Source organism: Salmo salar, chromosome ssa23 (assembly GCF_905237065.1).
Source record: "Salmo salar chromosome ssa23, Ssal_v3.1, whole genome shotgun sequence".
In the NCBI taxonomy this organism is placed as follows: domain Eukaryota; kingdom Metazoa; phylum Chordata; class Actinopteri; order Salmoniformes; family Salmonidae; genus Salmo; species Salmo salar.
The window spans coordinates 48,663,969-48,688,184 of NC_059464.1; the positions used below are offsets into that span (position 1 = coordinate 48,663,969).

The 24,216-nt window shown below is 42.7% G+C and overlaps 1 protein-coding gene across 3 annotated transcripts in view; it reads right to left on the reverse strand.

The window, feature by feature from the left end:
* The window catches only part of LOC106584817 (E3 SUMO-protein ligase PIAS1), a 43,272-nt gene extending 30,095 nt beyond the window's left edge, over positions 1 to 13,177 (reverse strand). The window contains exon 1 of one of the 3 annotated variants that reach the window (XM_045706017.1): positions 13,130 to 13,177. In XM_045706017.1, the coding sequence (XP_045561973.1) occupies positions 13,130 to 13,153 (24 nt within the window). In that variant the 5' untranslated portion in view covers positions 13,154 to 13,177. Of the gene's footprint in view, positions 1 to 5,741; positions 5,880 to 13,129 lie in introns of those variants that run through there. The other 2 variants (XM_045706016.1, XM_014170414.2) reach the window with 2 other exon arrangements.
* Between the last annotated feature and the right edge of the window lie 11,039 nt (positions 13,178 to 24,216).

The window sequence follows — 24,216 nt, forward strand, 5'->3', positions numbered from 1 at the left end:
ACCTTCACTTTGAACTCTGCATCCAGCAAATGAGTAGATAAAGCATGTCTGGTTGGAGGGGTGTCTGCTGAGCATCAGAGGTGAACCAGTTGCATACACAGCTCGAGCAAGACATTCATCAGCATTTCTCTGACTACGTTCCTCCATTGAGTCAAACCTTCTGATTCCAGGAGGACCCTGAGCTGTTGCTATCGATAAGGTGTCTGACTCATCATTTTCACTTCGCATAGAAGTAGAGGGACTTTAGTCAGAGGTTGCTTGTTGTGAGCGCTGAGGGAACTTTATGCACTTGGCCAAATGATTCTGCATCTTTGTTGCATTCTTCACATATGATTTGGCACAGTATTTGCAAATGTACACAGCTTTTCCTTCTACAGTAGCTGCAGTGAAATGTCTCCACACATCAGATAGCGCCCGTGGCATTTTCCTGTAAAGATTAGAAGAAAAATTTTGAAACAAAAAAAAGAAATACAATTCCTTGTACAGATAAATAGTTAAGATTAAACAACTCCTTTGTAAGATACATTTTTTAAAATGAAACGTGTATGGAAACAGGTGAATTAACACTCCTCAGCTAGCAGGCTCAAGCAAGCTAAAACCCACATGGTAGTTTTTGCTAACTAGCAGAAATTGCTAACAAGTTAGAAATGATTTAAAACACACTTTGCTGTAGGCTACTATTTACTAGTTAACAAAAAAAATAATGTCACAATATATTCAGCCCACCCAGTATTGTAGTCAAAACTTACCAGAAAGCATGTAGTCCTTGGCTCAGACAGTGTAGTAGTGTGGGCTCAATAGCATCTCATTAGTGTGCGAGATCTTGAGAATCAGCTGTACATGTGATGGAAGAATGCACTGTGCATGCAGAGGGTTGCAATTCCATTGATTTGGGGATAGTTTAACCAAAATATGCCACAAGACCTAGAATTCCCTTATGTGTATCCCACAATTTTTCTTTTACTTATAACTTTTTTGATGAAATTCTCAAAATTCTAGGGCTTAACTTCCCATGAAGAAATTTCCAGAAAGTTTCCAACCCTTTGCAACCCTAGAGGTGAGAGGTGACCAAGAACCCGATAGTCACTCTGACAGAGCTCCTGAATTCCTCTGTGGAGATGGGAGAACCTTCCAGAAGGACAACCATCTCTGCAGCACTCCACCAATGAGGCCTTTATGGTAGAGCGGCTAGACGGAAGCCACTCCTAAGTAAAAAAGCATATGACAGCCTGCTTGGAGTTTGCCAAAAGGCAACAAAAGACTCTCAGACCATGAGAAACAAGACTCTCTGGTCTGATGAAACCAAGATTGAACTCAGTTGGTAGAGCATGGTGTGTGCAACGCCAGGGTTGTGGGTTCGATTCCCACGGGGGGCCAGTAAAACAACAACAAAAAAATATGTATGAAATGTATGCATTCACTACTGTAAGTCGCTCTGGATAAGAGCGTCTGCTAAATGACTAAAATGTAAATGTAACTCTTTGGCCTGAATGCCAAGCGTTACGTCTAGAGGAAACCAGGCACCATCCCTACGATGAAGCATGGTGGTGGCAGCAGCATCATGCTGTAGGGATGTTTTCAGTAGCAGGGACTGGGAGACTAGTTAGGATCGAGGGAAAGATGAACAGAGCAATGTACAGAGAGATCCTTGATGAAAACCTGCTCCAGAGCGCTCAGGATCTCAGACTGGGGTGAAAGTTCACCTTCCAACAGGACAACGACCCTAAGTACACAGCCAAGACAACGCAGGAGTTGACTCTGAATATCCTTGGGTGGCCAGAGCCGGGACTTGATGTTTCGTGCTGCATGAGGCAAGTGGTCACATCTCCTTCGAATACCCTCCTTTTCAATGGTTCTGTATTGGCTGGAACGCGCTGTCTGCCATCTGTCCGGTACAGTAGAAACCAGGATTCATCCGTGAAGAGCACACTTCTCCAGCGTTCCAGTGGCCATCGAAGGTGAGCATTTATTTACCCGCTGAAGTCTGTTACAACGACTAACTTCAGTCAGGTCACGACCCTGGTGAGGACAACGAGCACGCAGATGAGCTTCCATTAGATAGTTTCTGACAGTTTTGCGCAGAAAATCTTCGGTGGTGCAAACCCAGTTTCATCAGCTGTCCAGGGTGGCTGGTCTCGGACGATCCCGCAGGTGAAGAAGCCGGATGTGGAGGTCCTGGGTTGGCGTGGTTACACGTGGTCTGTGGTTGTGAGGCCGGTTGGACGTACTGCCAAATTATCTAAAACAACGTTGGAGGAGGCTTATGGTAGAGAAATTAACATTGAATTCTTTGGAAACAGCTCTGGTGGACATTCCTGCAGTCAGCATGCCAATTACACACGCCATCAAAACTTCAGACATCTGTGGCCATTGTGTCGAGTGACAAAACTGCACATTTTAGAGTGGCCATTTACTGTCCCCAGCACAAGGTGCCCGTGTATTTTTATTCGATTTTTTACCTTTAACTAGGAAAGTCAAATTCTTATCTACAATGACTTAACGATCATGCTGTTTAATCAGCTTCTTGATTATGCCACACCAAATCAAGTGGATGGATTATCTTGGCAAAGGAGAAATGCTCACTAACAGGAATGTAAGCAAATCTTTTTTATTTATTTATGTAATATGTACACAACATTTGAGTAATAAGCTTGTTGTGCACATGGAACATTTCTGGGATATTTTATACCAGCTCATGAAACATGTTACCAACACTTTACCTGTCGTTTATATTTTTTGTTCAGTGTAATATATATATAAATAACTTTATACAACAGCTGATGAAACTAACACTAAAAGTGTGAAAAAAATGTGATCAGTCTTACTTCCAATAGTTGCTGGTTGAAAATACAAATCTACCATCAGAATGTACCAAAGGCTACCAAAATATAGCTTATCCCTTATCCTGCTTATCCTGCTAAAATGTCTTAACCAAGGGGCGGACCCCCCCGCAAGCTGGGGGAGCCTGGCTGACTACATTTTCTATTTTCTACTCATCTCTAACTACTCCATGTCAGGGATTTTACTGCCATTGTTTTAATATAATGTAATATATTTTGTATTATTCATTTCCGAGATGAAAAAAACACTTTAAAACGACTAAATCCAGATAAATGATGTTGAAAAGATAAATATTTTTTATAATATAAATCTTTGAGAACTAACAAATCACCAAAATACAAGCTAGACAGTCAGGGACAATATCTGTTATTCATTTTGTTATGTTTGAGTAAAAGCATTATCCATGAAAAAAATTCAAAAAATTCCAGGAAATTAACTTTAAAACCGCAACATTCTCAGCTCCATGGAGAAATTCGTAGAATTGCAGTAAATAGGCTTAAAAATGCAAAAAAAAATTGTTTACATTTTTTGTCATTTAGCAGACGCTCTTAACCAGAGCGACTTACAGTAGTGAATGCATACATTTCATAAAACATTTTTCCTGTACTGATCCCCCGTGGGAATCGAACCCACAACCCTAGCGTTGCAAACACCATGCTCTACCAACTGAGCCACACGGGCTCTACAGCTACAAGATGGGGGGGGGCCCTCTAAAATGAACTCATTGCCATGCTCTATACCACACCCACCACCCAAGCCACTTTTTAATCCAGAAAAAAAACACTGGTAGGACACAGGACTGGACATTAAAGCTTGTCCAATTGTGAGGTGAAAACGAATTGTAAGACAACATTTTTACATTTTAGTAATTTAGCAGACGCTCTTATCCAGAGCGACTTACAGTAGTAAATTCATTTCATGCATTTTTTTTTTTATATATAGATTTAAGTTATCCGAACGAAATGTTTAAATTACACAAACGTCACAATATCAAACAATTAGTCCGATCTGAATTGAATCAGAGGCCAACATTGGAATAATATTTAAATCCACGTTCATAAATAATTAAGCCTTATAGGTGATATGCATATTGGCTACAGCCTCATGTCCAACCCGACGCTGACAAGAGGGCAAGAATATGTAAAGTAAACCAAACTTTAATGAGACTTAATTACATATAAATTCGGCTAAACCCCAGTTGTGATTGACAAATATAATGAAGGATAATTAACATTAATGTCTAAAGGCTTGATTAAGTCGACATACGAGGCACGGTTCGTTCAGATCAAATGATCACATGACCAGAGAGCGAAGGACAGTGCCTATTGGGCACCGAACACCAAGGCGGTGGTCAGCATTTTGAAACTGTTTACCCATAAAACCTGGACGTTTCATGATATTATAAAAGGATGTGTTACCTTGTTTCAAAATATGCCAAAATATGACTATAGAACTGTTGAGGGAATTACTTTATAAACACTTAATATGCCATTGAAACCAGCATATTTTATTGTCCAAAGGCATAATCCTAGTCATATTATTAACCCATGCTAGTTGTTGCATCTTTAGATCTCCCCTCTCGGTCACATGAAATCGCTTGCATTTCGCTCGTAGCCTACAGCCACGTGCGCATTGTTCAGTTTAAAATATGAAGAAATACAACCAGCAACATTTTAAGCTAAAACGGTCTGATGTGTCGCATCAGCCACATTGCTTTTTTTAAAATAACTTTATTTTTATTAATACCCTTTCTTTCTTTTTTTAAATGCAGTGGTTGTATGAATTTAGGATGTGTCGTCCCAGAGTGTTTTGAACCGTAGACACATTTATCGTCCCAGGGACAACAGGACGAAATCAAAATGTGAACCCTGCAAGGAATTATTTTTTATAAAAACAAAAAGTAAAAAGGTTGTAATTGTAATGTTGCTATATTTTAATAGGCTACCAAAGAGTGAAAACCCATCCTCCAGGAGAGACTTGGTTACAGGCTTCGGTTTTTACATTTATGTTTTAAAAAGGTTGGACTTTTAAGCAAGTAGGGTGCACTGATTGGTGTCACCTCGTTAGTGGGAAGGTGTTTCACCTGTGCCGGCCCAGGTGATATTTCAGAGTGGCTGACCTAGTGCTCCAATTGTCTTGAGAGAGGTGGAGGGTCAACACGCCCTTAGTTGGCACTCCCTATTTGATTTCTAGAAAGAAAAATGTTTTCCTTTGTCTGATCTTCCCTGGTTTCGTTTTGTTTGTGGTCAGGTAAAGTTACCTAACAAGTTAGCCCCAGCACTTCACTTTGGCTATCATAACAAGTGAAGAGTAGGGGCGGCAGGGTAGCCTAGTGGTTAGAGTGTTGGACTTGTAGCCAAAAGGTTGCAAGATCAAATCCACGAGCTGACAAGGTAAAAAAAAAATGGTCGTTCTGCCCCTGAACAAGGCAGTTAGGCCGTCATTGAAAATAAGAATTTGTTCTTAACTGACTGGCCTAGTTAAATAAGGGTAAAATATATATATTTTTTTAAAGTCAGAAATTACAAAAGCAGCAAGCCAAAATACATTTTGACTTCTTAGTTATCTATTGTTTGAAAATGTATTTGAGACATACTGTCAGGTTTATGGGCTCTGTGTGAGTGGGCGGGTGTGTGTGTGTGGGTGGATGCGACGCTTCAGGAGAGTGTGTGCTTAGCTTCAAAGCTGTAGGCCTGCTATTGAAGTCAACCTGAGAATTCTTAAAATTTACCAAAACTGAACCATTGTTCTTTATTTTCTACATTTCCCCCCCCCCCCCCCCCCTCTCAATCCAAACAAGAACACAGACCCTAGCCTCCTGTCTGGCAAAAATAATAACTCCTTTCTTTCATCTGTGGAGGTTATCTTGGACATCACAAGAACAATCAAAGCAGATATACCTCTTGAGAAGAGGCCCAAGTTCTCCACATTTCTGACGAAACACTGCAAGCAGGGAGGGCCTATCCCAGCGCCATCCCACCTGCCTTACAGAGTACCTGCCACAGCTCTGTCCACAATATGAGCAGGACATCAAAGACGCTGTAGAGGGGAAAGAAAGGACATTTATGTCATCCTTGATGAGATGACCGATGCCTTCATCCCGTTGTAGCAGACCTGGCTGGAAGATGTGCTCTCTCTCCATCCTACTCTAGCCAGTGGGTGAGCGACCCGTTGTAGCAGACCTGGCTGGAAGATGTGCTCTCTCTCCATCCTACTCTAGCCAGTGGGTGAGCGACCCGTTGTAGCAGACCTGGCTGGAAGATGTGCTCTCTCTCCATCCTACTCTAGCCAGTGGGTGAGCGACCCATTGTAGCAGACCTGGCTGGAAGATGTGCTCTCTCTCCATCCTACTCTAGCCAGTGGGTGAGCGACCCATTGTAGCAGACCTGGCTGGAAGATGTGCTCTCTCTCCATCCTACTCTAGCCAGTGGGTGAGCGACCCATTGTAGCAGACCTGGCTGGAAGATGTGCTCTCTCTCCATCCTACTCTAGCCAGTGGGTGAGCGACCCATTGTAGCAGACCTGGCTGGAAGAGGTGCTCTCTCCATCCTACTCTAGCCAGTGGGTGAGCGACCCATTGTAGCAGACCTGGCTGGAAGATGTGCTCTCTCTCCATCCTACTCTAGCCAGTGGGTGAGCGACCCATTGTAGCAGACCTGGCTGGAAGATGTGCTCTCTCTCCATCCTACTCTAGCCAGCGGGTGAGCGACCCATTGTAGCAGACCTGTAAAGTCAACTTTACCACTGTAGAGACAGACGCTTGTCGTGACTGCCTGCTGCAGCGCTCTCTCAACACCAACGACTGTGCTCAACACATACACAACTCTCTGGTCCTCCTCACCAGTCACTCACTCACTCACTCAGCATGTGTAGGCTTTTGTAAGTGACTCAGCTAGCTACATGAAGGCGGCTTTCATCAGCATTTTCCAAGGGCCTCTTCCCCCAAACTCCGGACACGTCACCTGCTTTGCCCCCCCATCTCTTGAGACCCGTGCTGGAGGTTTCACCAGAGGTGTTTTGAGGACTTGGAACAGGTCGTGCGCTCTAGTGATGGTGGTGTTCCTGCACTCACCGACTTCACTACGATCTTACCTGAAAAACAGCCAAGTGTGTCCAGGACATTGAAACACAAGGTCCTGCTGAAGGCGAAAGCGGTGTTCATCGTGGATAAAAAAGTGTGGAGATGGCGGCTAACCTGACAAAACTCCAGGAGACCACTATGCCAACAGCCCACAACATCACCAGCAAGCTAGAGGACCTGCAAATTCAGTTTTAACCTGTTATGGCTAGGGGGCAGTATTTTCACGGCTGGATAAAAAACGTACCCGATTTAATCTGGTTACCACTCCTACCCAGTAACTAGAATATGCATATACTTATTACATATGGATAGAAAACACCCTAAAGTTTCTAAAACTGTTTGAATGGTGTCTGTGAGTATAACAGAACTCATTTGGCAGGCAAAAACCTGACAAGGTTTCATGCAGGAAGTGGCCTGTCTGACAAGGTGTCGTTCTTCTTGTCTCTGTTTATTGAAGAGTGAGGATCTTAGCTGTCCCGTGACACTTCCTACGGCTGCCATAGGGTCTCAGAAGGCGGCAAAAAGCTGAATCGTGGCTTTGCAGGCTCTGGCTGAAAAAAAGTAGCGCGTTTGGGTAGTGGCTGGTTACAGTACTGTGAGACTCAGGCTCGTGCCCACGTCGACCGAAAGCTTTGTTTACTTTCCTCTGTTTAGCTAAACGGATATTCCCGGTCGGAATATTATCGCTTTTTTACGAGAAAAATGGCATAAAAATTTATTTTAAACAGCGGTTGACATGCTTCGAAGTACGGTAATGGAATATTTAGAATTTTTTTGTCACGAATTGCGCGCGACCCTGATTTACCATTTCAGATAGTGTCTGGGACGCACGAACAAAACGCCGCTATTCGGATATAACGATGGATTATTTTGGACCAAACCAACATTTGTTATTGAAGTAGCAGTCCTGGGAGTGCATTCTGACAAAGACAACAAAAGGTAATCAATCTTTTATAATAGTAAATCTGATATTAGTGAGTGCTAAACTTGCCGGGTGTCTAAATAGCTAGCCCGTGATGCCTGGGCTATGTACTTAGAATAATTTCACCAAAAAGCTATTTTAAAATCGGACATATCGAGTGCATAGAGGAGTTCTGTATCTATCATTCTTTAAATAATTGTTATGCTTTTTGTGAACGTTTATCGTGAGTAATTTAGTAAATTCACCGGCAGTGTTCGGTGGGAATGCTAGTCACATGCTAGTCACATGCTAATGTAAAAAGCTGGTTTTTTATATAAATATGAACTTGATTGAACAAAACATGCATGTATTGTATAACATAATGTCCTTAGGGTTGTCATCTGATGAAGATCATCAAAGGTTAGTGCTGCATTTAGCTGTCTTCTGGGTTTTTGTGACATTATATGCTAGCTTGAAAAATGGGTGTCTGATTATGTCTGGCTTGGTACTCTGCTGACATAATCTAATGTTTTGCTTTCGTTGTAAAGCCTTTTTGAAATCGGACAGTGTGGTTAGATAAAGGAGAGTCTTGTCTTTAAAATGCTGTGAAATAGTCATATGTTTGAAAAATGGAAGTTTTTGTATTTTTGAGGAATTTGTAATTCGCGCCACGCCCATCATTGGATATTGGAGCAGGTGTTCCGCTAGCAGAACGTCTAGATGTAAGAGGTTAAAGTACGGCAGAACAGCTGGAGCTGACGACCTCATACGACTGAGCTGCCGGGGCAGCTTCCAGAGGAAGACAGGATCTCCTGCACGGAGTTGTTCCAATCAGCCATGGCTTCAACTGTTCAAGATCCAGCCCAGGTGGTAGGTGCAAGAAAAAAGGACATTAAGGACTATGTCCATTCCATCCCTGCTCTGAGCCAGGTATCTGCAGAGGAGTGGCACAGATACATGGGCATCAACAAGATAGACGCAATGGAAGTCAGTGGACTGGTAGACAGCTAGTCAGGACAGGACGCTATCTATCTATCTATCTATCTATCTATCTATCTATCTATCTGTTCCTCTCTACTACCTCAGTGGATGAAGAGAGACTTTCTCACATTATCAGATGCTACTTAGTCAGTCAGTGTAGAAGGAGCCTCAGATTTTTTTTTTTTAATGTTGTTGATTGCAAAGTATAATAGCATTGGGCACTAAAAAGCTAAATCAGTCAACTTTACCACTTTCTGTTTTGAATCAGATAGTTAATGAATAGTTAGTTATATGGTGAATGGAACAAAGATCATTTTCTATGTAATCTATTTGGTGTTGTACGTATAGATGGATTCATTAATATTTTCATTAATATATTCATTAATATATTATTTAATAAGCAATAAGGCGCGAGGTGGTGTGGTTTATGGGCAATATACCACGGCTAAGGACTGTCTGGATACAGCCCTTAGCCGTGGTATACTGCCCATATACCACAAACCCCCCCAGGTGCCTTATTGCTAATATAAAAACTGGTTACAAACGTAATTAAAGTAGTAAAAAAAAAAAATGTAAAAGTCGCACCCGTGGTATACGGTCTGATATACCACGGCCGTCAGCCAATCAGCATTCAGGGCTCCATCGACCCAGTTTATAATAGCATTTATATGCCTCTGTACTTCGTTGATGATATTCCATTTATTATTTATCATATCCTTCCACAATGAAACATTTACAATAACACGTCTACAATAACAGGACCATATAAAAAAGGTTGAGTCTGTATAGATGTTATTTTTGACTAGGATTCAGTAGAAGGATAACCGTAGATTCATTGTCATCTAATACACAGGATTAAGAATTTATTTACATAAAACCATGTTCCAGATTGTATTAAATAATGCTACTACACTGCTGTCAAGAAGGGAAAAAAAGCTTTCTGCAGATTTATGGCAGAAAATAGAAGAAAAAAATCCCCACAGATTCCGTTTGGGAATCAAATAACTACATAGTTACAAGTCCAAAAATAGATGTAGCAACTGTTTATTGCCCCCCCCATAAACGGCCATTAACCTTAAGCTAATTTTAGCCACCGCTAGCTAAAAATATATGGATGTGATGAGGCATGTGACCATGTGTTTTTAAAAATGGCCAAAAGTCACCTTGACGTAACATCGAACCAAATATGGAGTTGATTTCTGGCGATTTAAACAACAACAAAAATGCCCCATCACATCAATTTATTTTGTCAATAGCAGTGGCTAAAGTTAGCTGAAATCTGTTTATAGAGAACAGAATCTGTGGTTTAGTTTCTCTTGGCCCCATAGACTACATTTCAGGTTGAGGAACCGTCTAAAATCAAGTTGTAAAAAAAGTGAACTACTCCTTTAACTAGACACTTTAGAGTAGCAGAGACAGCTTGTGAATCGGGAGGATTCAGGACAGACTCCAGTCCAGAGATCAGGGCCCAGATCCATAAAGCATCTTAGAGTAGGAGTGATCCCACCGGTCTGTAAAATATTAATAATTAAAATATAAAAAAGGATCTTAGATCAGCACTCCTCAAAGACTCTGACTTTATGGATAGTTGGGCCCCTGAGCACATCTGTGATACTATGAACTAGAGATGGGTGGGATTACAGGGAAGCAGAAGCCCCTGGTGAACTAGAGATGGGTGGGATTACAGGGGATCAGAAACCCCCCCTGATGAACTACAGATGGGTGGGATTACAGGAAAGTACTGTGGACCAGAACCCCCCCTGATGAACTACAGATGGGTGGGATTACAGGGGACCAGAACCCCCTGATGAACTACAGATGGGTGGGATTACAGGAAAGTACTGTGGACCAGAACCCCCCCTGATGAACTACAGATGGGTGGGATTACAGGGATCAGAAACCCCCCTTGATGAACTACAGATGGGTGGGATTACAGGGAAGTACTGTGGACCAGAACCCCCTGATGAACTACAGATGGGTGGGATTACAGGGATCAGAACCCCCCCTGATGAACTACAGATGGGTGGGATTACAGGGATCAGAACCCCCCTGATGAACTACAGATGGGTGGGATTACAGGGAAATACTGTGGACCAGAACCCCCCCTGATGAACTACAGATGGGTGGGATTACAGGGAAGTACTGTGGACCAGAACCCCCCCTGATGAACTACAGATGGGTGGGATTACAGGGAAGTACTGTGGACCAGAACCCCCCCTGATGAACTACAGATGGGTGGGATTACAGGGGACCAGAACCCCCTGATGAACTACAGATGGGTGGGATTACAGGAAAGTACTGTGGACCAGAACCCCCCCTGATGAACTACAGATGGGTGGGATTACAGGGATCAGAAACCCCCCTTGATGAACTACAGATGGGTGGGATTACAGGGAAGTACTGTGGACCAGAACCCCCTGATGAACTACAGATGGGTGGGATTACAGGGATCAGAACCCCCCCTGATGAACTACAGATGGGTGGGATTACAGGGATCAGAACCCCCCTGATGAACTACAGATGGGTGGGATTACAGGGAAGTACTGTGGACCAGAACCCCCCCTGATGAACTACAGATGGGTGGGATTACAGGGAAGTACTGTGGACCAGAACCCCCCCTGATGAACTACAGATGGGTGGGATTACAGGGATCAGAACCCCCCCTGATGAACTACAGATGGGTGGGATTACAGGGAAATACTGTGGACCAGAACCCCCCTGATGAACTACAGATGGGTGGGATTACAGGAAAGTACTGTGGACCAGAACCCCCCCTGATGAACTACAGATGGGTGGGATTACAGGAAAGTACTGTGGACCAGAACCCCCCCTGATGGAACTACAGATGGGTGGGATTACAGGGAAATACTGTGTACCAGAAGCCAACCCCCAAAACCAACATCATGTAATAATTATACTTCATCAACAACAGGGAAACAAGCAATTATTTACAGCCCGCACACCATATCCTAGAATGGTCATTTAAAATTGCATTAAATATAAAGTCCTAACTCTTTGGCTCACAACAATTTATTTCAGTTTCGTTTTAGCTTTACATTAAAAACAGAATTTCAAATGGGCGCATTCTGCATAATAGTTTTCTAAATGTTTTTTTTGTTTGTTGCTAAAATAGCTTGCTACTTTGCTAGCTACTTATGGCTAACCGTGATAGCTAGCTATCTTTTTTTGACACTCACTTGTAATAACCATCTTTGACGTTATTCTCGTAATTAGCAAGCTAAGCAGCTATTAGCCATTTAGCCAACTGCTAATCGTGGGAGAGAAGTTGACACGTTCAACTGGAAGGTATCAGCTAGCTAGCTAGCTACAAACCTTCATGGCCGTCTGGTCCAGGCTAATTCTCCCGGTCAGACTGTAGCTAGCTAGCTAGCTAGCTACAGTCTGTATTAGTTGGCACGTTAGCTAGCTAACTAGATAACTGTACTCCATTTTTTTTGTTTATTATTATATTTTTTTACACCTTTATCTACACTGATACATCAAGAAGATTGAAATACTGCCAGTTGTCGACTGAAAACTGCCCATTTTCGTCCTCATGCTAGTTAGCAGTAGCCACTTCGGGAATGGCAGTTGTCAAGCCAATCAGCCTTCCATTATATATGACTGTAGTTACTGCTAACTAGCTAGCATGATGATGAAAAAGGGACAGTTTTCACCCCCCAAAAAACTAGCAGTATTTCCATATTTTCAAAAAAGCCATGTGTATTAAGGTAACATTCCTGAATTGAGGTCCGTTTTCTGACCCATATCTCACACCGGCTCCACATTGTCTTTATATAACCATGATTGCGTGTGCAGCTCAGTGTAAACACACGAAATGATACGATTTAGTATTTTCTGGTAAATGAACTAGTTAGTTTACTAGATAACATTGGGTTTCAGAACAATGGCTCTTTGGCTGGTAAATGTTCACCGGCGGATAGAGAACATGCGCTTCTGGTTATGTATAACAAATGTTTTGGCAATGTATCACACATGTCTGTGAAATATTAACTGGTAACGTTCAAGCACATAACTAACAGTTAGATCGTTTAACCAACACATCAAGCTAGAAGGCAGGCAAGACTCAAACATCGTAACGTTAGCTATTAGCTATTAGCTAACAATAACAATACCTACGACTTCCACTCTACCGCTTGTACACACAAGAAAAATAGAAAATATATATATAATTCATTCCCTACAACAAATCAAATAAATCCTCAAAATAAATTGGATTCCAACTATATGTAACCCATGGAGATTACTTTAACACACAATACATATATTTTTTTTTTGTGTTGTTATTTCGGGATACGCTTTACCTTCAGTTGCGCACTCTCCGCCATCTTGTAACTCTTAGCGCAGGCGTGATCAGGGTTGCCAGCCCCAGGCTCTATTTCTCATTTCTAGATCAATCACCGATCAAAACCCGCACACTATTTTTTTTAGCAGCAGCAGCAGCAAGCGACGACTTGCCACATTTATTTATCCAATAGGTTTCTCAATCTATAGTAAATAGAGTCCCGCAGTGGTAGTGTTATAATACCCTTTAAAACAGTCTGAGAGAAATGGTTCCAATCGTTTTCCTAACATATATAGACATTTTTTTCTCCCATAGGGGATTTTAGAAACACTTCCAATAAATGGGGTGTTGTTTCGTGTAGGTTTACCCTGGCGTGACGTTTTGATAACCATGTAAATCTCTCTAAGACAAGGTGACGTTTATCAATATATTCATCCCTTATTTACTCTCAGATTCGAAAATGCTAATTAGCATCAAAGTAGACATCATGCAAAACTACAAATCCCAGCATGCTCCTGCACGTCATCGTCTAGCTGACACCTTTGCTAACAGGTATTGTGTCAGTTTAAAACTTACACAAGACAGTTCACAGAATTGTCCATTTTAAAGAAATGTAGCCAATTTATTCTTTACTACATTTAGCTAACATTAGATAGTTAATCCAGAGATTCTTACCCTTTGCCTCCATTTGACAGTCTTGTCCAGATCATCATGGAATTTGTAGTTCTTTATGATAGCAGCTAATTAGCATTTCATTTTGGGAGGGATGGAGGGGGGGTAAATACAGGCGAATATATTGATAAAAGTCACCTTGTCCTTACATGCCAGGGGCCTTCCGAGTGGCGCAGGGATCTAAGGCACTGCATCGCCGTGCTTGAGGTGTCACTACAGACCCGGGTTTGATACCAGGCTGTGTCGTGACTGGCTGTGACCGGGAGTCCCATAGGGTGGTGCACAATTGGCCCAGCATCGCCCGGGTTAGGGGAGGGTTTGGCAGGAGGGGGGCTTTATGTGGCTCATTGTGCTCTTGTGGCAGGCCGGGTGCCTGCAGGCTGACTTCAGTTGTTAGTTGTGGACTACTGGAAAAAGAGTACCGAGCACGCCCCCATTCTCATCGACGGGGCTGCGGTGGAGCAGGTTAAGAGCGTCAAGTTCCTTGGTGTCCACATCACCAAACAAGCAAAGAGAAATGACAGTCCATCATTACTTTAAGACATGGTTAGGTATGTGAAGGGTCATCAAGTTATAGCAGCAATCTACCTCACCAAGCAAAGTGAGAAGAATAAGAGCACCACATTGAAGCTGCCCAGCAACACCCGTTGGGGTGGTGTTGTCATCATGTTTGACAGTCTCCTGGAGGGGAAGGAGTCTCTCCAAGAAATGGCCATATCACAGCCTGCCGATATGGACAAGACCCATCAAGAGGATCCTCCTGGATGATGTATTTTGGGAGAGAGTGGTAAGCAGCCTGACACTCCTGAAACCTATAGCAGTAGCCATTGCACGGATTGTGAGGGACAATGCCATCCTGTCTGATGTTCAGACTCTGCTTACAGATGTAAGAGATTAAATCCGTACTGCCCTGCCCACTTCACTGTTTCTCCAAGCAGAGGAAACTGCAGTTCTGAAAAACATCAAAAAGCGTGAAGACTTCTGCCTGAAGCCCAAGTATGCTGGCAAGAGCATCCTGTCTGCTGCAGAGATCAACAAGGCCTATGGTGTTATTACTAACCGTGTCTCGCCACCTTGGCCTGGATGAGTGCAAGGTTCTTGGCAGTCTGACGAAGTACACTTCCAAGCAAGGGCTTTGGGACGTAGCTCATCGGCCACCTGGTGGACGGGACTTTGTGGATCTGATGCTCTTTCATCTGTTGCCTCCATCATCCTCCAAATCCCACCAATATCAAATGCCTCTGAGCGCAACTGGTCCTTGTTTGGGAACACACACACACCAAAGCACGCAACAGGCTGACCAATACAAGGTTTGAAAAATTGGTGGCCATCTGGGCAAATTTGAGGCTTTTTGAGCCTGACATCGTTAGACAAGGACAAAACAAATGGAAAATGAAAAGTGGATCGGCGATGGCTAGAAGGCCGGTGACGTCGACCGCCGAACGCCGCCCGAACAAGGAGAGGGACCGACTTCGGCGGAAGTCGTGACAACAGCGATCACTCACCTCGGATTAGACAAAGATTTTTTCAACAACAAGCAGGACTCACACGATATTCTCCAAACACCCGGCAGAGCCGACATCCCAGTTATTTGCAAGAGGAAGCGATGCAGGTACAGAGGACAAAGAGCCGGATGCCTCGTCAGGACCCGCAGAAGGCGAGTGGGAAAGCTGCCGTCACCAGTGACTCGGTCTATAAAAAAGTGGTCAGATGAAGCAGATGCTAAACTACAGGACTGTTTTGCTAGCACAGACTGGAACATGTTCCGGGATTCTTCCGATGGCATTGAGGAGTACACCATATCAGTCACTGGCTTTATCAATAAGTGCATCAAGGACGTCGTCCCCACAGTGACTGTACGTACATACCCCAACCAGAAGCCATGGATTACAGGCAACATTTGCACTGAGCTAAAGGGTAGAGCTGCCGCTTTCAAGGTGCGGGACTCTAACCTGGAAGCTTACAAGAAATCCTGCTATGCCCTGCGTCGAACCATCGAAAAGGCAAAGCATCAATAGAGGGCTAAGACTGAATTGTACTACACCGGCTCTGACGCTCGTCTTATGTGGCAGGGCTTGCAAACTATTACAGACTACAAAGGGAAGCACAGCCACGAGCTGCCCAGTGACCCGAGCCTACCAGATGAGCTAAATCACTCATATGCTCGCTTCGACGCAAGCAACACTGAGGCATGCATGAGTGCATCAGCTGTTCTGGACGACTCTGTGATCACGCTCTCCGTAACCGACGTGAGTAAGACCTTTAAACAGGTCAATTTACACAAGGCTACAGGGCCAGACGGATTACCAGGACGTGTGCTCCGGGCATGTGCTGACCATTTGGCAGGTGTCTTCACTGACATTTTCAACATGTCCCTGATTGAGTCTGTAATACCAACATGTTTCAAGCAGACCACCATAGCCCCTGTGCCCAAGAACACAAAGGCAACCTGCCTAAATGACTACAGACCCGTAGCACTCACGTCTGTAGCCATGAAGTGCTTTGAAAGGTTGGTAATGGCTCACATCAACACCATTATCACAGAAACCCAAGACCCACTCCAATTTGCATACCGCCCAAACAGATCCACAGATGATGCAATCTCTATTGTACTCCACACTGCCCTTTCCCACCTGGACAAAAGGAACACTTATGTGAGAATGCTATTCATTGACTACAGCTCAGCATTCAACACCATAGTACCCTCAAAGCTCATCACTAAGCTAAGGATCCTGGGACTAAACCCCTCCCTCTGCAACTGGATCCTGGACTTCCTGACGGGCCGTCCACAGGTGATGAGGGTAGGTAGCAACACATCTGCCACGCTGATCCTCAACACCGGAGCTCCCCAAGGGTGCGTGCTCAGTCCCCTCCTGTACTCCCTGTTCACCCACGACTGCATGGCCAGGCATGACTCCAACACCATCATAAAGTTTGCAGACGACACAACAGTGGTAGGCCTGATCACCGATAACAACGAGACGGCCTATAGGGAGGAGGTCAGAGACCTGGCCATGTGGTGCCGGAATAACAACCTATCCCTCAACGTAACCAAGACTAAGGAGATGATTGTGGACTACAGGAAAAGGAGGACCGAGCACACCCCCATTCTCATCGACGGGACTGTAGTGGAGCAGGTTGAGAGCTTCAAGTTCCTTGGTGTCCACATCACCAACAAACTGGAATGGTCCTATTCCCCCTCAAGAAACTAAAAAGATTTGGCATGGGTCCTTAAATGGGTCCTCAAATCCTCAAAAGGTTCTACAGCTGCAACATCGAGAGCACCCTGACTGGTCGCATCACTGCCTGGTTCGGCAAGTGTTCGGCCTTTGACCGCAAGGCACTACAGAGGGTAGTGCATATGGCCCAGTACATCACTGGGGCTAAGCTGCCTGCCATCCAGGACCTCTTCACCAGCCGGTGTCAGAGGAAGGCCTTAAAAATGGTCAAAGACCACTCCAGTCATAGACTGTTTTCTCTGCTACCGCATGGCAACAGTACCGGAGTGCCAAGTCTAGGATAAAAAGGCTTCTCAACAGTATTTACCCCCAAGCCATAAGACTTCTGAACAGATAACCAAATGGTTAACCGGACTATTTGCATTGTGTGCCCCCCCCCCCCAACCCCTCTTTTACTCTGCTGCTACTCTCTGTTCATCATATATGCTTAGTCACTTTAACCATATCTACATGTACATACTACCTCAATCAGCCCGACTAACCGGTGTCTGTATATAGCCTCACTACTGTATATAGCCTCACTACTGTATATAGCCTCTCTACTGTATATAGCCTCACTACTGTATATAGCCTCTCTACTGTATATAGCCTGTCTCCTGTATATAGCCTCACTACTGTATATAGCCTCTCTACTGTATATAGCCTGTCTCCTGTATATAGCCTCTCTACTGTATATAGCCTCCCTACTGTATATAGCCTCTCTACTGTATATAGCCTCTCTACTGTATATAGCCTCTCTACTGTATATAGCCTCACTACTGTATATAGCCTCACTAATGTATATAGCCTCTCTACTGTATATAGCCTCTCTACTGTATATAGCCTCTCTACTGTATATAGCCTCCCTACTGTATATAGCCTCTCTACTGTATATAGCCTCTCTACTGTATATAGCCTCTCTACTGTATATAGCCTCTCTACTGTATGTAGCCTCTCTACTGTATATAGCCTCTCTACTGTATATAGCCTCACTACTGTATATAGCCTCTCTACTGTATATATCCTCTCTACTGTATATAGCCTCTCTACTGTATGTAGCCTCTCTACTGTATATAGCCTCTCTACTGTATATAGCCTCTCTACTGTATGTAGCCTCTCTACTGTATATAGCCTCGCTACTGTATATAACCTCTCTACTGTATATAACCTCTCTACTGTATATAACCTCTCTACTGTATATAGCCTCTCTACTGTATATAGCCTCTCTACTGTATATAACCTCTCTACTGTATATAGCCTCACTACTGTATATAACCTCTCTACTGTATATAACCTCTCTACTGTATATAGCCTCTGTACTGTATATAACCTCTCTACTGTATGTAGCCTCTCTACTGTATATAGCCTCTCTACTGTATATAGCCTCTCTACTGTATGTAGCCTCTCTACTGTATATAGCCTCTCTACTGTATATAGCCTGTCTACTGTATATAGCCTCTCTACTGTATATAGCCTCTCTACTGTATATAGCCTCTCTACTGTATATAACCTCTCTACTGTATATAGCCTCTCTACTGTATATAACCTCACTACTGTTATAGCCTCTCTACTGTATATAGCCTCTCTACTGTATATAGCCTCTCTACTGTATATAACCTCTCTACTGTATATAGCCTCTCTACTGTATATAGGCTCTCTACTGTATATAGCCTCTCTACTGTATATAGCCTCTCTACTGTATATAGCCTCTCTACTGTATATAGCCTCTCTACTGTATATAGCCTCTCTACTGTATATAGCCTCTCTACTGTATATAACCTCACTACTGTATATAGCCTCTCTACTGTATATAGCCTCTCTACTGTATATAGCCTCTCTACTGTATATAGCCTCTCTACTGTATATAACCTCACTACTGTATATAGCCTCTCTACTGTATATAGCCTCTCTACTGTATATAGCCTCTCTACTGTATATAGCCTCTCTACTGTATATAACCTCTCTACTGTATATAGCCTCTCTACTGTATATAGCCTCTCTACTGTATATAGCCTCTCTACTGTATATAGCCTCTCTACTGTATATAACCTCTCTACTGTATATAGCCTCTCTACTGTATATAACCTCTCTACTGTATATAGCCTCTCTACTGTATATAGCCTCTCTACTGTATATAGCCTCTCTACTGTATATAACCTCTCTACTGTATATAGCCTCTCTACTGTATATAGCCTCTCTACTGTATATAGCCTCTCTACTGTATATAACCTCTCTACTGTATATAGCCTCTCTACTGTATATAACCTCTCTACTGTATATAGCCTCTCTACTGTATATAGCCTCTCTACTGTATATAACCTCTCTACTGTATATAGCCTCTCTACTGTATATAACCTCTCTACTGTATATAGCCTCTCTGCTGTATATAGCCTCTCTACTGTATATAGCCTCTCTACTGTATATAACCTCTCTACTGTATATAGCCTCTCTACTGTATATAGCCTCTCTACTGTATATAGCCTCTCTACTGTATATAGCCTCTCTACTGTATATAGCCTCTCTACTGTATATAACCTCTCTACTGTATATAGCCTCTCTACTGTATATAACCTCTCTACTGTATATAGCCTCTCTACTGTATATAGCCTCTCTACTGTATATAACCTCTCTACTGTATATAGCCTCTCTACTGTATGTAGCCTCTCTACTGTATATAGCCTCTCTACTGTATATAGCCTCTCTACTGTATATAGCCTCTCTACTGTATATAGCCTCTCTACTGTATATAACCTCACTACTGTATATAGCCTCTCTACTGTATATAGCCTCTCTACTGTATATAGCCTCTCTACTGTATATAGCCTCTCTACTGTATATAGCCTCTCTACTGTATATAACCTCTCTACTGTATATAGCCTCTCTACTGTATATAGCCTCTCTACTGTATATAGCCTCTCTACTGTATATAACCTCTCTACTGTATATAGCCTCTCTACTGTATATAGCCTCTCTACTGTATATAACCTCTCTACTGTATATAGCCTCTCTACTGTATATAACCTCTCTACTGTATATAGCCTCTCTACTGTATATAGCCTCTCTACTGTATATAGCCTCTCTACTGTATATAGCCTCTCTACTGTATATAACCTCTCTACTGTATATAGCCTCTCTACTGTATATAACCTCTCTACTGTATATAGCCTCTCTACTGTATATAGCCTCTCTACTGTATATAACCTCTCTACTGTATATAACCTCTCTACTGTATATAGCCTCTCTACTGTATATAGCCTCTCTACTGTATATAACCTCTCTACTGTATATAGCCTCTCTACTGTATATAGCCTCTCTACTGTATATAGCCTCTCTACTGTATATATACCTATTGTTCACCTAATATTTTTTTGCACTGTTGGTTAGAGCCTGTAAGTAAGCATTTCACTGTGAGGTCTACTACACCTGTTGTATTCAGCATTTCACTGTGAGGTCTACTACACCTGTTGTACTCAGCATTTCACTGTGAGGTCTACTACACCTGTTGTATTCAGCATTTCACTGTGAGGTCTACTACACCTGTTGTATTCAGCATTTCACTGTGAGGTCTACTACACCTGTTGTATTCAGCATTTCACTGTGAGGTCTACTACACCTGTTGTATTCAGCATTTCACTGTGAGGTCTACTACACCTGTTGTATTCAGCATTTCACTGTGAGGTCTACTACACCTGTTGTATTCAGCATTTCACTGTGAGGTCTACTACACCTGTTGTATTCGGTGCACTTGACGAATAAACTTTGATTTGATACTCGAGGAATGGTTGGTTCAGATCAAAGGTCACAAGAGCGGAGAGATAGGCCAGTGCCTGTTGCGCACCGCACACTTGCGTACCGCACCCACTTTGCAATCTGAGCGAAGGCAGTAATCATTTTGAGACTATATAACCATACATTTGGCTGTTTAAAACCTGGAGTTTTTATGTCATTTTATGAGGCATGTCTTACCCTGTTTTAAAGTAGCCTATAGCCAAAATCGGACCACAGAAATGTTGAGGGAATTGTTTATAAAAAAAACGTCCTGATGCCTTTGAAACCAACATTTCTATGTTAATATTGGTTTTCAAATCAACTGTGTTTCATCGTCCCAGCAGGCAAAGACACAATCCTAGACATATAGTTGTTGCATCTTTAGATCTCCCCTCTTTTTCACATGTCTAACAGATATTTTCATTTCTGTCACATGAAATCGCTCGCATGTGTAGTGCGCTTTTTAGTTCCGGCTAATTGCATTTTGGAACATTTGTGCATATATTGCTGTGTGAATAAATCAATAATAATGTGAATAAATAATAGTTTATCAACATTAAACTAAACGTTCTGATCTTGTACATTAGCATCATTGCGTTTATTTTTTTATGTACTGTAGTTGTATGAATTTCGGATCTATCGTCCCAGAACTGTCCCAGGGTCTGTTTAAACCGTCCCAGACATATTGTTTTGTATCATCCCAGGGACGATTGGACGCCTTTCATTTCGAGCCCTGTCTATATACCCAGAGAGAAAGCACATCGTTCGATCCTCTCTCCCGCTCTCTGTGTTGGCTCTAGTAATGATTGGTAGTACTAGGGGCGGTGAATGAGACAAACAAGAATGATTGTATATCAAAATGTACTAGTCTCGAACACATTATACAGATGTTATTGCGGGTGTCACGATAATTTCACACACACAATTTAGCTTCCGCATCCTCTCCTCGTCCCCTACCTGGGCTCGAACCAGGGAGCCTCTGCACACATCGACAACAGCCACCCTCAAAGCATCGTTACCCATCGCTCCACAAAAGCCATTTCACATCGGTTACACATGTATATATATTTTTTTTGGGGGGGGGTGGACTAAGTCAGAGTCTCAAATTACTGTTGATGTGTTAGAATAGTAGAATACACAAAGTGACATTTCTAAATGTGGTTGTGCATCAGCTGTCAATTAGCCCATGTTTTTGTTCGATTGATTAGATTGATTAGTTAGTCTAGCGGCCAGCTATGTAAACTTGTAGTTTGGTGCAGTTTAGCCCCTCTATTACCATTATGTCACCACTATGACAAGCTATAGCCCCTCTATTACCATTATGTCACCACTATGACAAGCTATAGCCCCTCTATTACCATTATGTCACCACTATGACAAGCTATAGCCCCTCTATTACCATTATGTCACCACTATGACAAGCTATAGCCCCTCTATTACCATTATGTCACCACTATGACAAGCTATAGCCCCTCTATTACCATTATGTCACCACTTTGACAAGCTATAGCCCCACTATTACCACTCTGTCTCCACTTTGACAAGCTATAGCCCCACTATTACCACTCTGTCTCCACTTTGACAAGCTATAGCCCCACTATTAACAGTGCATTTGTGTAATTTCAATCATAATAATACATCCATGATATTGTGTTATGTTATTCTTTCACAAAAATAGCAACATGAGAATACCAAAACCAGGTATTTTATTACACATTGAAGTCATTTAGGGTGCTAGTTTAAAGTGCATTACATCCAAAGAATAGATTAATTAACAACATTAAGATATTAAATCAAACGTAAACTAACCACATTCAAATAATAACATAATAATACTTCTATAAAGACATTTAACTAACAACTATCACAGGATACAGATTCATTGCACTTTGCCTCTATATATATAAATGCTTAATAAAAGTTATGGTATAATAAAATGTGGTATAAATAAAATGTTTTTGATGTGGTGTTTTATAACTTTATATACATTATACACTGAGTCTGAATTGACACCCCCCCCCCCCAATATGTTATCGTTAATTACAGACCAGTGACATCTATAGGTTTCCTTCACGTCAAAGCATCATTTTGGTACTATGATGTGGTCATTTGATAGGGCCGGCAGGAGGCCCGTATTTATAAAGCATCTCTGAGTAACAATGCTGATCTAGGATCAGGTCCTTCCACGTCCAGTCATTAAAGTCATAAAGCATCTGAGTAGCAGTGCTAATCTAAGATCAGGTCCTTCCATGTCCATATAATATGATGTATTTCGATCTAAAATTGCGAAACTGATCATAGATCATTACTCAGACAAGGAGTTTGCAAAATTCTTTCCCAAAATACCCATCATTTCCAAAAATCCCATTTGGAAGATTGATGGAATCAGGTTGGAATAAGCAGGTAATCCAGAAATCCTCCAAACGGGATTTCTGGAAAACCTTGGAATTTGGAGAAAGTAACTGGAAATGTGCTACCCTAACTCAGACACTTCCTCTTTCGTATTGGGGGTGGTAGTAGTCTTCAGGGTGGTAGTAGTCTTCAGGGTGGTAGTAGTCTTTAGGGTGGTAGTAGTCTTTGGGGTGGTAGTAGTCTTCAGGGTGGTAGTAGTCTTCAGGGTGGTAGTAGTCTTGGGATGGTAGTAGTCTTCAGGGTGGTAGTAGTCCTGGGGGTGGTAGTAGTCTTCAGGGTGGTAGTAGTCTTCAGGGTGGTAGTAGTCCTGGGGGTGGTAGTAGTCCTGGGGGTGGTAGTAGTCTTTAGGGTGGTAGTAGTCTTCAGGGTGGTAGTAGTCTTTAGGGTGGTAGTAGTCTAGGGTGGTAGTAGTCTTTAGGGTGGTAGTAGTCTTCAGAGTGGTAGTAGTCTAGGGTGGTAGTAGTCTTTAGGGTGGTAGTAGTCTAGGGCGGTAGTAGTCCTGGGGGTGTTAGTATTCTTTAGGGTGGTAGTAGTCTTCAGGGTGGTAGTAGTCTTCAGGGTGGTAGTAGTCTTGGGGGTGGTAGTAGTCTTTAGGGTGGTAGTAGTCTTTAGGGTGGTAGTAGTCTAGGGTGGTAGTAGTCTTCAGGGTGGTAGTAGTCTTTAGGGTGGTAGTAGTCCTGGGGGTGGTAGTAGTCTTCAGGGTGGTAGTAGTCTTCAGGGTGGTAGTAGTCTTCAGGGTGGTAGTAGTCTTCAGGGTGGTAGTAGTCTTCAGGGTGGTAGTAGTCCTGGGGGTGGTAGTAGTCTTTAGGGTGGTAGTAGTCTTCAGGGTGGTAGTAGTCTTTAGGGTGGTAGTAGTCTAGGGTGGTAGTAGTCTTTAGGGTGGTAGTAGTCTTCAGAGTGGTAGTAGTCTAGGGTGGTAGTAGTCTTTAGGGTGGTAGTAGTCTAGGGCGGTAGTAGTCCTGGGGGTGTTAGTATTCTTTAGGGTGGTAGTAGTCTTCAGGGTGGTAGTAGTCTTCAGGGTGGTAGTAGTCTTCAG